At 34.1% G+C, this 13,902-nt stretch overlaps 1 protein-coding gene across 1 annotated transcript in view; it reads left to right on the forward strand.

Moving 5' to 3' along the window:
* The window catches only part of KCNH8 (potassium voltage-gated channel subfamily H member 8), a 119,825-nt gene continuing 107,367 nt past the window's right edge, over nucleotides 1,445-13,902 (forward strand). The window contains exon 1 of the mRNA XM_021385557.1: nucleotides 1,445-4,571. Within this exon, the coding sequence (XP_021241232.1) occupies nucleotides 4,442-4,571 (130 nt within the window). The 5' untranslated portion in view covers nucleotides 1,445-4,441. The remainder of the gene's footprint in view (nucleotides 4,572-13,902) is intronic.

Here is a 13,902-nt window from a genome sequence, read left to right on the forward strand (position 1 = left end):
AATGGCATCATGTTCTCTTTAGTAGCAGTTTGAACCCGGAATGATACTTCTCTTGTTAAGTTCCCAGTGGAGGAACTATGGAATCAAACCGATGTGTAGTAACTCCTTTGACCTGGAATAATAATGGACTTTTTGCCATTCTATAGAGTGTCTATGTTAGCCTTTTGTTTATGAATGTAACTTCCTTCATTGCTAGGGACTTATTTTCTTTTGTTATTTTCTCTTTTCATTTCATAAATATTTTAATATGTAAAATTAGAATGGTAGTTGGCTGTGCTTGGTTGCACAAGTAGTCAGATAGATGTTATCTTCACTCCTAAAGAGGAAGACATGCAGAAACCATCTGGAGTTTGATTGAAATGAACAGTTACAGGAACAGGGGAAGCACAACAATGAGATTCACAGCAAACACCGCTATGCTATTAAAGCAGAAAACCTTTTTGTCTTTTTTTTCCTAAATAAGATGACAGTTAGATTTATCAAGGGAGTGCTGAGTTTAAATGTAACATGGTGTCATTACAAATAGTCACATAAATTGTGTGCATTAATTATGAAGCAGAGAATTGCATAATAACCTTTTCCTTTAATTATCTCAATTCTAAAACACTGTCATGGGACTTTTAACAAACCTGTCCCTCTGGATTGTATAGCACATGATAAAAAATGGTTCTGTTTCTTAGGTTACAATTTTTGAGCATATGAACAGTTATTGAAACAGGGCAATTCTGTGCCAGCATATGATTGAAAGTGAAGCTAACACAGTTTTGGTTCAGCTTGTTTAATTGTATCTGAGTTTATGCTGCGTATCTGGCAGAGATTTCTGGGAACCATGAGTCTTCCGTTGATCAATGTCCTACCTACTTCAGTATGTCCTACTTCCAAAGACAATGCATGCAAGCAAGCTCCTAATGTTCATTCTCCCTTCAAACTGTCATGTGAAAAAATCATTTCATCTTTATAGAAAATTAATGTAAATGAAATGTATCTGAAACAAATCTGTTTTTAAATTGTTCTGAGTGCTTGTGGAATATCTCTATGGTATTCATCCATCTCTGCAGACTTTCTGCTAAAGGAAAACTTTAGTTAATATGTGGTGTCTAAGCAGATTGTCTTTCCTTTAACATTTTTAAAAGCAGCCTTCATATGTCATACGCAGACTTGAATCTGCAACCAAATATTTTTATCTGAACCTAATATTTAAGTATTTTGAATAATTTTATCTATTTTGAACAAAATTAGAAAATTAAACATTTGAGTTTATGAGTGCCACTCATGGTTTTTTCAATCTATTCTGAAGGAATAGATTGGTAGAAGTTTTTATGTGTTGCAAATGCCCTGTATTCTTGAACAGTCCATAAGACTCACATATTTCTGGAGAGGTATTGAATTTAGCTTAGACGTTTACTTATCTAAAAAAAAAAAAAATAAATTAAAAAGTCCTTATGGTAGTATAGTACTGTCACCTGATCATCAAATCCAACCAACTTAAGTGAAATAACTTAATATTCATTACGTTATGAAAATTATAATAAAGAACAACATGGAATTGAATTTATTATTATTATTACAGAAGTGTTGCAATCTACATATGAATATATATCAAAACACAAAGACTGATATGTTTGTATCAATCATTGCAACTTTCAAACATTGCAAAAGTGCTGGCTTCTAGTCTATAAATTTCTGATAAATTCTATTCTCAATAAAATTTCATTCTTCCTACTCTGAAGTGTAAGATCAAACAATCACTGCAGAACATTGAACTATATGTTTTGTTATTTGCTTCAAACTGAAGCCTGATTTTACCCTTGATTGTTGAGTGTTTTTCTTTAATATGTTATGGTGCTTTATGTGCATTATCAAAAGCAAGTGATATTAAAGACTCCAGATTATGAAAAGCAAATAAATTTTTAGGAATATTTTAAGGTTAAGTATGAGAAATTTTATTTTGGTATTAAATAAATGTTAATTGTCTCTTAGAAATATTACTTAAGTATTCAGTGAAATGAAGATGACATTATTGGACAAAAATATGTTGCTTTATTGTTAAATACGATAAGGAATTGCTTCAATAAATGATTTAAATATTGCCTTCAGTTTACTAGTTTATTAGTCAGACATCATTCGCTATCTGATTTTAACTTTAACATCAAAAAAAGAAACAAAACAAGAAGTTATCTGTTTGTGTTTTCCTAAAGCTAATTCTTTACTGTTGTTATCAAAAAGTGCAACAAAATTAGTCTTCCAAACCTTACCAGAAACCTGCTGAGTTTATTGGAAATATTGTTTCTTATTCTAGCCAGCTTTGGTCTTTAAAAGTAAATTGTTTTCTGTTGCAAAAGTTATAGTAGCGAAAACTTTTCTAGGTTTTCTAGATGTAAATGGCAGTTTGGCCATCTTAAGTTTTTCATAAAAATAATAGACTTGGTGAACTCCACTGTATTCCTGTTCATAATGATATTCAAACACTTGTACACCCACAGAGCATCCTCTCTACCCTTTCTGTCCTTTCAGTGTTCCATGTTCTGTTTCTTGTATTTCAAAATTAAAATAATAATAGCAAATTTTATAAAAAACTTTCCATTACATAATTACATCTTAAACAATAAGAAATTCAGGAGTAAATTAATTTAGCTACAAATGCACTTGGCATGCAGAATTTGCAGGTCTTACACTGTAACACTATCATTAAATTGCAGTGCAAGCATGATTTTATTTCTTTCGGCAGTGTGGGGATTTAGTTTTTTGTTGACAGGGGAAGCAGTATGTCAAGGCGTGAATGGTAATGATACTTCCTCCCTAGTTAGGTAAATAAAAATGACAGGCAAAGTCAAGTACTGCACTGAACTAGAATGCATTTTTAAAATATGTATTTGGTAAAGGGGCAAAATATATTTTATTTTAACATTCATTTATTGAAAGACTTTAATTAGATTTGAGCAAAAAGTGAGTAACTGAAACATTGTCTTACGAGCAAATAAATCACTTAATAAACTTAAGCATTGCCTTAGAAATACTGAAAAACTCCAGCCATAGTATGTAATTCCTTGAGGAATTAAAGGGTAACAGAACTTAATGGAATTCCATGGATGTAGAACACTTGTTCTGCAAGTCTGAAAAAGATTAATTTTTGTGCTATTTAATTTATGCATTCTGTACATCCCCTCCCCATTCATGAATAATATATCCCTATATGGAGATTATGCATAGCAATCTGAATTTTTTCATTAAAACATTTCATTTTTTTTCTGTTCAAATTTATGCATATTTATCAATTTACGCTTAGTTACTATTATTTTCCCTTAATACACTTGCAAATCCATATGCATATAATTTGAAAATATGAGAAATATTTGTCTTTGGACTAGGCAGTTCTTGGTAGCAAGCTGTAATGTAAACATTCCTGAATAAACAGTCAACAAAACATATTCTTTCCGTCCGCATTGTGTAGTGTAGACAGATTTCTTCTTTTTTTCTTTCATTTTAAGAACTTATCTGGAAAAGGACTCTGTGGTAATTGAAAAATAATGTACAGTGCTAGAACTTTAGATGTAAGCTGAAGAAGAGGGTTTATGGCACAAAATAAAGACAATTCCATGAGGTATGGAAATGAATCATCGTGCTGCAAAATTTGTATAAAGATTTGAACTGAAATTAGAAATTCATTTTTTGGTGACTGATATCCATGTCAAAATACCATTCTTTAATTTATAATATGTTAGTTGCATTTTAAATGTTCTTTAACAGTATAAAATGCATTAAGGTTTGACAGAGCTGTGACTCCCTTGTGCCTGTTTCATATGAGAAAAGAATAATGAAGCTCTGCGAACAGCTGATGATGCTTTTGAATAAAATCTTTCCCCTTCCCCCTTAAAAAAAAATGTCTAAGCGAAAGTCTAAAATGATTTCATGTAACCCCATAGCATATCTTGCCCTAATTTTAAGGATTCCCTTGCAAAATTACATGAAATAAATTAGTTTAAGTGTTGCTAAAAGTCATTTTTAACATATTTAGCTTTTTTTAAGCTAATCTACCTGTGTCTGCTCAGCCTGGGGAAGAATCTGAGTGGAAGCATAATGTAGCACCTTTGAAACTTCATTGCCACTCTGTTCAAGTGTTGTTTGGATGTGCTAAAATCCATCTTGGCATTAATCATAAATTATTGCTTAAGGATCCAGTGAGGGTTGATGGTACAGGAGAAAAATATCATGTTTGTGGACAGATGGAACTTTTTTTATATGTACATCTATTTGTGTCTGCCTACAAAGCTAAAAGAGGTATGATGTCAAATGACACTGAATTCAGACTGTAATATATGTTTTATGTTCTTCTACAGATAGTAACTTCATCCTTGCAAATGCTCAGGTGGCTAAGGGATTCCCTATTGTTTACTGCTCAGATGGCTTCTGTGATCTTGCTGGATTTGCACGAACTGAAGTCATGCAGAAGAGCTGCAGCTGTAAATTTTTACTTGGTGCTGAAACAAACGAGCAGATGATTCTTCAGATTGAGAAATCATTAGAAGAAAAGGTAGAATTCAAAGGAGAAATCATGTTCTATAAAAAGAATGGTAAGATTTTCTTTCCTGTTTTACACTTGTCCCAGAAAATGAAACTTGGCATTAAACTGTGTAAATATATAGTATGCATTTCTATTTAATTATTTTGTATGTCTGTAATCAGTCCTACAGGAACTGATTTGAATGCATTTGGGTACACATGACATTATATTATTAGTATTACTAATTTTATGTACCCGTATATCAACTGATATGTCAACTATCTGACAAGTTATTAAGCTGCGTTGAAGAAGAAATTCAGGGCCCTGTACTGTATTGTGAGACACTACATATGAGCACTTAGTATGACACCACGTTTTCTGCTTTTTCTTACACTGAATTCTTGATACATTATTGCTGAAATTCTAATTTAAAAATTAATATTCACAACAATGTAGACAGTGAATATGTAAATATTTCAGTCTAGTAAGTAAAATGATAAGAATTTTGACTAATCCAAATGATTTGTTCTCCACAGCCACTATATATAAATACAATAACAACTATTTTTAAAAAAAAACAATGGGTAAATACTATATGTAGAGTTTATATTTATGTATGCATTGCCACATAAAAGATTCTGAGCATTAAGCAACTGCATAGACTTCAGTACATTTTGAGATCCGGTGCCAAAGCTTTCACTCCTGTAACAGGGCATTTATTAGAATGCTTTGCATAGTAAAGGAAAGAGTGAGCCTTGGAAGAAAGCACCTCATGATGTACACTCATTAGCTTGTTTCATTATATCAATTTCCTTCAGTGTACCTATTCTGTAAGTGTTTAAAATGCCATTATTCATGTGATCTTTGAACTGTGCTACTTGCCATGGGTGACTTTAAGCGTGAGATACTGATAGGACTGCAACCACTGAAATGCTGTAGGAGCTTTCTTGTGTACTGAACGATCCACAGGGTTAATAGATCCACTGGTCCTCACCGATTATCACCTTATTTTCTATTATAAGGCTAGAATTTCTAGAGATGTTTAGGCCTTGTATTTTCCTCTTACATCCTATTTATGTCTTTGCTAATGAAACATTACCCCCTCAAATGTTATTCTTATAATATTAAATACTTTGAACAGTTCTCTTCTAAAAGTAATAGGTATATAATATCAAGAAGGTAGGCAGTGATTTAGTGTTAAGAGAAAGCAGCCCTTCTTACCCTGACTAATACAAAAGACATAAATGTTGCTAAGTTTGTGTTCATGGCTACCATTTTTCACAGTGTGAAAGTTATTCTGAAGATGCCTTCTTTGTTGTTTTTTGTTTGTTTGTTTTGTTATATAGAGAGGCTCATAGTTCCTTGAACTCATTAACTCATTTTTCAGGAAGGTCATTATAAAAAAATGTTTCTAATCTGTATATCATGTCTGAATTTAGGAAAAAAATGATCTTATTCCAGAAACATAAAGGCTGCTTTTGTCCTGTAATGATGGCTGGGCACACTGAGAAGATATTTCAATGAATGTATATGAAAGAAGCATAGCTAACGTTTTCATTTCACTGACTTGGTTCTGCAGGATAAATTGTGATTCCTTTGCACTACAAGGGATGCTTGAAACATTTAGTAGGCATGATTAATACAGGTACAAAGACATTTCAGGTCAATTTTCTTAGCAATTAAGCTTCTGAAACATAGATAAATAGGATAAAAGAAATCCCACAATCCATTCTACTTACATCCCTGTGTATAATTTGACTGGAAGCCATTCTGAGACTTATTCTGATTATGAATAAATTTCTCTGAGCTCCTATTGTATTTTTTTTCATGTATTTCTATACCATTGGGAAGCAGAAATGAGTAGGTATTAAAATAACATGAGACTATTCTTGAATAAAAGCAAAATTTATCTCAAAAAAATATTCCTTTCTTTTTTCAACAGAGCTTCATAGTGCAGACATTGAATTTGGTAAATCATACATTTTAGCTGAATGCTTTGAGTTTTTTTCAGAATAAAAATTGAAACTCTGAAGCAGTTAAATTTATTTGACAGTGACAGGGAGAAAAAGGAAAAGAAAAATAATTGTGTTACAGACATGTCTGTTAACAGTATTTTAAGACATAAGAACTTTGAGACTAATGGCACCACAATGAATGAATATTCTAGAGCCTTACCACATACTGAAAATAATTTTTAAAGGGTTAGTGCCCAGTATAATACCAGGAGCATAGATCAGTGGAAGACAAGAAACTAGTAAGGTCTGACTGCCATAGGGTAACACGTCAGTGTTCTATTATGACTTTAGGGTATCATTGTGAAAGTAGGTGTCTCACTTAAGTCCACTATTCAGGTACAACCCTACTCTATAGGCTTAGCTACAAGACCAAATAAATACTGTCAGGGATAACATCAGGCACAGATTTGGAGATAATTCTGTGCTCACTGAATTGACTGAAACATCTCTGCATATGCCTTAGAAATGTAATAATGAGTACAATATGAGGATAAGAAATTATTATGAGGGAAATGTGTGTATGTACAAAAGAGCTTATTCTTTTTTTTCCTTCTTCTGGATTTGATCTAAAATGTAGACACTAGAACTTTGTAAATAAAGATAGATTTTTTAAGTGTGAGAGACTTAAGTTGTTAGGTAAACGAGTGATTGTGCCTATAGCAACTCTAGCATTCCACATGCAGTTTCATAAGAGTTCCAGACTGTGGTGAACAAAACTAGCATGCAAGAAGTTGGGTAGGAATCTGAGTAAACTGTGGGAAGAATAAGATTTTATTGTCTTGATCATTTGATTTTGGATCATAACAGGAGGATGATCTTCACTCATTGTACTCTCACCTAACTAGAAAACAATCCTCCTGGAACTGTGACAGGAACTTTTCTCTGTGTGTTCTTCTTTTGTCACTCTAGCAAATCTTCATAATGGCATAAATTGGCTGTGCCTTCCCATGCTGACTAGTTTCTGCCTGTTAGAACAGAGTAGTATTAGAACTGTTGGCAACAGCTTCAGAGAGAGATGTCTTTTGGAAATCCCTCTCAACATATAGCTTCCATAATAGTTTTAGTGTATATTTCAGGTTTTTATTCAGCTTCTAATTTTTATGTTTTAAAGATACAAAGCTTTCAGTAACAAACAGGAAAAGTAACTATTAAAAGACAAGGAATTATATGATTGTTGCCTTCTTCAAAAAGTTTTAAAATGATATATATTTGGAGTTGTTTTTTAATATATTTTTTCTCTTATTATTTCTACACTTTCTTCAAAACATCTGCAACAAATTGAGTTGTCAATTATGATAATGGAAATACAAAATAATCTTTCTGAATTCCAGTAATTTTTGAGAGAAGATCTCGCTCCATGCATCTCCATTTTAGAATAATCTGAGAGCAGATGGACACTTCAATAAAGAACTGCATTTAGCCAATCCCTTCTTTTTCTCCCTGGCAGACCACTGAAAAATTTATCAACAGCAAGTATGTATAGTTAAATAAGATCTTCATGATTCCCCAAACTGAAGTACGAACAAGCAGCAGATTGGATTCTTTCAATTTCTGTTACAGCGTAAGAGGATGCTACAACAAGCCTTATAATCACTGGCTTAGTCCAGTGTAAGCTGTCCTTCTTCAGTTGCTGAGAAGGTCATACCTTGGTTCCATTTCAACCCATCAATCTAATTTCCTGTCTCAAAATCAGTCTATAGCCTTTTAAAAGGTGTCTGTTCTTTCACACACCCTCTTGTGACCTGCAGCAATCCTACAATCTTCTTTCATAGAAAAGAAATTTACTCTTGTGAATATGCAACTTGTGTGAAACACTATGTAATCAGCAACAGCTACTTTTGATATATGGACTTCTGAGATGCTTCAGTGTGGTGTCCCTTGTGTCTGCACCCTGCCAGCCAGCAACAGGGCTGGTGTTTCTAGATAATTAAAAATCCCTGCTGTAATAGGAATGGAACAAGTAGGTGTTGCTGGGATCACCATTACAAGTTGCCTTAGGACCTGACAGCATGATAAGTTGCCTTAATTACAGGGACTCATGGGACACAGTGTTGTCTTCTACCTGTAAACTCATTTAAGCACTTTCTAAGATGTTCCAGGCCTTGTAGTTCCTGTCCTCTTATGGGTTTGGTAAATCACTTGTAAAATCAAGAAGATGCAAAACTATTCTTTTCATAGAATCATAGAATGGCCTGGGTTGAAAAGGACCATAATGATCGTCTAGTTTCAACCCCCCTGCTATGTGCAGGGCTGCCAACCACTAGACCAGGCTGCCCAGAGCCACAATTATTTAATGCCAAGACTCAGTGCAGTTAAACCAGGATATTTTGTATCTTGTTAGTGTTTCAAATATTCTGTGCTCCTGTCTAGAAGAGAGCTCTGAACCAAAATATTATTTCAGATGAGTGGAATAGGAATGGAGAAAGACTGAAAGCCTCACTGAGTCACTGGGCAAAAGTGCACCATTTGCACCACTGGGCAAAAGACCATTTGAAGTCTAGGGCGTAACAGTGTTCTCAGATGAGCAGCAATTACAGTCACAGGCAAATGAAATAAGCCTTAAGACATGAGATATCATCTATAGCCTCTACTATGAGTATATGCGAATAAGGTGGCTACAGGATGTCAAAGACTCCATACAGTAATTGCATTCATTGTGTGATCTGCGTAAAGCAAATAAAGCTTTCCGAGGGAGAGCATGAGCATAATTATATTTAAAAATAAAGAAAAGGAATAAATTTTAGAGAAATTTAAGCAAAATGAGTTTTCCTTGAAATTAAATTTGGTGGGTTTTTTTAATGCTTTTATTTTGTACAGAAAGTATTGTGCTCTTTGCAGAAATGGTATCCTTTTTTCCATCAAGGAGTTTAAAGATCTAATTTTAATTATTGTCTGAAAATAACCTGTTTTCGGACAAAATTACTTATCACTTTGAAGCATAGGAGTCAAACAGTATATATTTAATATGAACTAACTCCCTGCTTTAGCAGTCTCTTGAATTACTTTTGGGAAACATAAAGCCTGACAGCTAGAGAGGAGGCATTTATTAGACATCTTCAGTTGAATTAAAATTTTCCAGGTAGAAACATCAATTTTCTACTGATGCCTTGTTACTAATGTACAGGAAGTCCCTTGACAAGTTGTTTGGCAGGAGAGTTCCTAGCAACATGAACTCAGCACTGCTCTACTTTAGAACATGGCCTAAAAATAAGCAAGTTGAAGTCTTTCATGGTTGATTTGCTCACATTCTCTAAAGTATAGCACAAAGTACAGGACAGGTAGGGGAAAATGAAAAGAGCAAGCAACACTGAAAAATGAATCTGGTGGTAATATCTAACAGCAATTACACAACCCTTAAACAATAACTTGAACCCTTATGTAAGCACCTTTTCTTTTTTTTCACCCTTCCATGTAGCTCAATAACAAGGTGTTAGGAAGTATCAGTGATTTTAGGGAAGTCTTTCTTTAAAAAGCAGTATACTTGTGCATGTATAGCCAGAAGGCATGTCTTTATTTTCCTCTGTTTTCACAGAACAGAATTTTAGCTCCTTTTCTCTGCTAACATTACATATTTTAAAATGTAACGCGTAGCCTTGAAGTATGTGGACTTTACAGGCAGGAGGGGCAGTAAAATCCCCTGTGTCTTATCAGGAACATCTGAGACATTTTGCTGTAATTTAAAGAGAGTTCAACAAAACTGCTGCTGTTTACCAATGGACAGTGCTGAGACTTTGTTCCAATGGCACTCATCATGACATGGACTAATAGCTTTTTGCAATAGCAAAATGATTTATTAAAAGCACAATTATGCCCCAAGAAAAGATTTGTTCTCCCAGAAGCATGCTGATAAGTAAATAAATCTATATAAGAGTTTCCTGCTGCTTATTGCATTGTTACAAAGTGATAGGCCTCTTATTGCTTACAGATGTTAACAGATTATTGTTTCCACACAGGCACTCTGGGCTTTTTTTTTATTTTTTTAAGATATAGTTCATTATGCCACCTTTTACGCACCCATTTTAAGAAGAAGTTTAGGTATTTATTTTGTTGCGGGATCCTGGATTCAAACAAGTTGATCTTCACTTCAAATTTTCTTAAATTTTAAATCAACTACAGAAAAACTTGGCTTTTGTTCCCAAGCTTCAAAATGAGTTAGGCTGCTTGATTACAGAAAGAAAAAAGTACCATCTCTCCTGATGTCACCTGCCTCCCATGTGCTGACATTTCCTTAATTTTTTCATGATCTTCAAAGCCCTTTATTGGATCATGCTGGAGAATGTAATTGCTATCTCTTCTGTTTAGAATTTCATTGAATTCTTGTAGCAGCTTTACAGTTTTTTGCAACAATGATGCGTGGCTCATGTTAGCGCTGTCTGTTGAACCCTCTTACTGCTTTGGCTTGGGGAATTGCAAAAGCAGTGTGATTTTATACAGCAGTTAAGTAATGAAAAGGTTAAAGTCTACACTTTCCAAAAGGCAGGGTTGCTGTAATTCTTCTCAATGTGCAAGTGTAGAGTCTGTTTACACCATGTGCTCACATGGATTCAAATACCAAACAGGGAAGATTAATCCTCTCTACAGCGTTACATAATTCTACAGTGTGTGTTTCAAAACCCTTCTGCACAAACCCCTAAAACTGGCAGGAGGGTGATATTAATCCAGATCTGTGACACAACCCCTTAGCAGGTTCCAGTCTTGGCCCCCTCCTTATAGAAAGGTACTGATGGGAACAAAGTCAAGAACGGGTTAAAATTCTTGAATTATAGTCTCCGCAGAAAATCCTCAAACATGCTTGAAACTGGGGATGAATATTTACTGGAAAAAAAAAATAAAAAAGCCACCAGTGTGCCTGTGTGTCCAAGAAGGCCAATGGTATCCTGGAGTATATTAAAAAAAAGGAGGGCCAGCAGGTTGAGGGAGTGGAAAACTATCCAGCAGAATACCCTTTTTACTTTCTTCAAATAACAATTTTACTTTCTTCAAGTAAAATTGTTTGAAAGTGCTATAAATAAGGATGGGGCTGCAAATGGCACCTCTCCCACCTTTGGAGACCTCCCTTTCTGCAGACTTAAGGCCTCCTGTTCCTAGAAGCTGCCACTGTCAGAGGCACCAGAACCAGGAACATAAAAACACCTTGCCCAACGATATTCTTATTTATGATATTCTGTCTTGGTATGTGGAACTGGAACATTTGAAAACTTTCCAGTACTAGTTTCCTGTTTTCATATTGTTGTGTTTTCATTCCCAGGAAGCAACAAATTCTGTATCATCTTTGAAACTTCTTTTTATAAGAATAAAATAATAAACTCAAAAGCATAGTAAATACATTTGAAGCCATGATTGTGTTCAGACAAATGTGGGGTATATCTCCTCCTGATGTCAGAAATATCAGACAAAATTTAAAAAATATTGGGTAGCTTAGAGGGAGAAACAGAGAAGTGAGGAAAAGAGTGTGCATAAATACATTTGTTTGTTTTCCATATATGTATGCATATATATATATAAGTCATCCTGGCTTAAGAAAATTTGTTTCTTTTTTTCCCCAAGGGACAAATGTACACTCCTCAATAGACTAAAAGAAATCATATTTACTGCTGCAGTTAAGTCTACATTTTGGACAGTGAACAATTAAGATTCAAAAGGAATAAGAACCGTAGGTCACAAACACAGTTCTAACAATAGAGTTCAAAAATACAGAAATCAAGCGAAAGTAGAATTTTCTCATTTAGGGATTATGCAATTCAAAATAATGAAAAAAAATGTTATCTGAAGAGAGTAAAGACTAGAGTCCTCAGAAAGGATTGAGCATGATTTTTTTCTGAAACAGACCATTGAAAGAAACTGAAGAAACTGTATTTTGTTTGGATTCTTTTTTCCAGAACACTGGCTAAATATATTCTATGATTAGACTTATTACCAGATAAGGTAGCAAGAATATTTTAAGGCAAGATTTTATCACTTTATCTATTGGATAACTAATTATATAATTGCATTCTTTTAAAAAACTATATAAAAAAACTGCCAGTTCTAGGAGTTAGCTGACAAATGTCAAATACCTTGTAGTATTACAAGTATAACTGAGTAATTATCTTTGACAGTGGCAGGAAAGTAAGTTGCAGACTGCTAATATTAATGAATTTGCCCTGATGCCTTTTGCATTTAAACAGAGTGCATTTCTTTGACTTCACCAAGTATTTAGATAATCCTATGTATTTTCCTAATTGTTATAAATGTAATCTGGTAAATGTATTACATCAGGGAAGTACTTATCTGCTTAAACGCATTTTTCTTTTCTAATCTGGATGGAGATAGGGAAAGGAAATTAGAGCAGACAAAAAGTAAGTAGCACACATAAGGATAATGAATGTCACATGGGTTTAATAGGCACTGCTTAGCTTCTCTGCTTTTGCTCAATGAAATCGCAAACATAACTAGAGGATTTTGAAATGGAGAATTTCATTAAGTAGGAAAGGTAGTAGAAAGTAGATATAAAAGGAGAGATAGGAAAGCTGAGTAAACAAAGACAAATGTAGTTCATAAATTAGCATAAAATGCGTACAGCAGACTGTACTTGGGGATGCATATAAATAAATAAATAAAATTTAGGGAACATCAAGATTGGAAAAGTCATGTACTCAGACTAGGAGCTGCCAGGACAAAGAAACTCTCTCTCTACATATAAATATATTTAGACATCGAGGTGATGAAGTAAGTCTTTCTCTGCCTAACAAAGTAAGTTTGCAGCAAGGAAAATACTGGAAGTTGCTCTGCTGTTGAGCATTTCCTCTGAAAAGGAACATTCTTTCCCTTTCCTCCTCATGGGAGTAATGGCAGAAGAATTAGATATGCTGGGCAACATGACATGAGTAACTGAGTTCCCTGACAATAGTGGGAATGGGCAGTTAAAAAGAGGGGAGAAAACATGGGGAAAGGACTTTCACATTCTCTCATGAGACGTGATAGATTTAAGAGACTTCACATGTATTTCATCACCTATATGCAGATGCGCAGGGATATCTTTTAATGGAAGTTTCTAAATCACTAGGCAGCTCCACAGAATTATCTATTTATTCATACTGAACCATACTTTTTTACCTTGTTTTTTAAAGTATTTTACCCATTACATTCCATTTACCAGGTTTTGGGGATTTCTCAGTATTCTGGTTTAAGACTTTTTGGAATAGATTAAATTTATTCTTAAAACTTTCAAGGAGAGCTCCTTGGCCACATGTTGTTGAGCTTTTTTTCTACTGCTACGAAAGTGTTAGCAAAGCCATCCGTGACTGTATGTGTTGGTTACCTGATATCCCATATGTCTTCTTGTTAGTTTTCTTGCAATATTGTCAGACCAAAGACTGTCACCAGGATATAGTACACAAGCTGTCA

Source organism: Numida meleagris, chromosome 2, assembly GCF_002078875.1.
Source record: "Numida meleagris isolate 19003 breed g44 Domestic line chromosome 2, NumMel1.0, whole genome shotgun sequence".
NCBI classification, from domain to species: Eukaryota; Metazoa; Chordata; class Aves; order Galliformes; family Numididae; genus Numida; species Numida meleagris.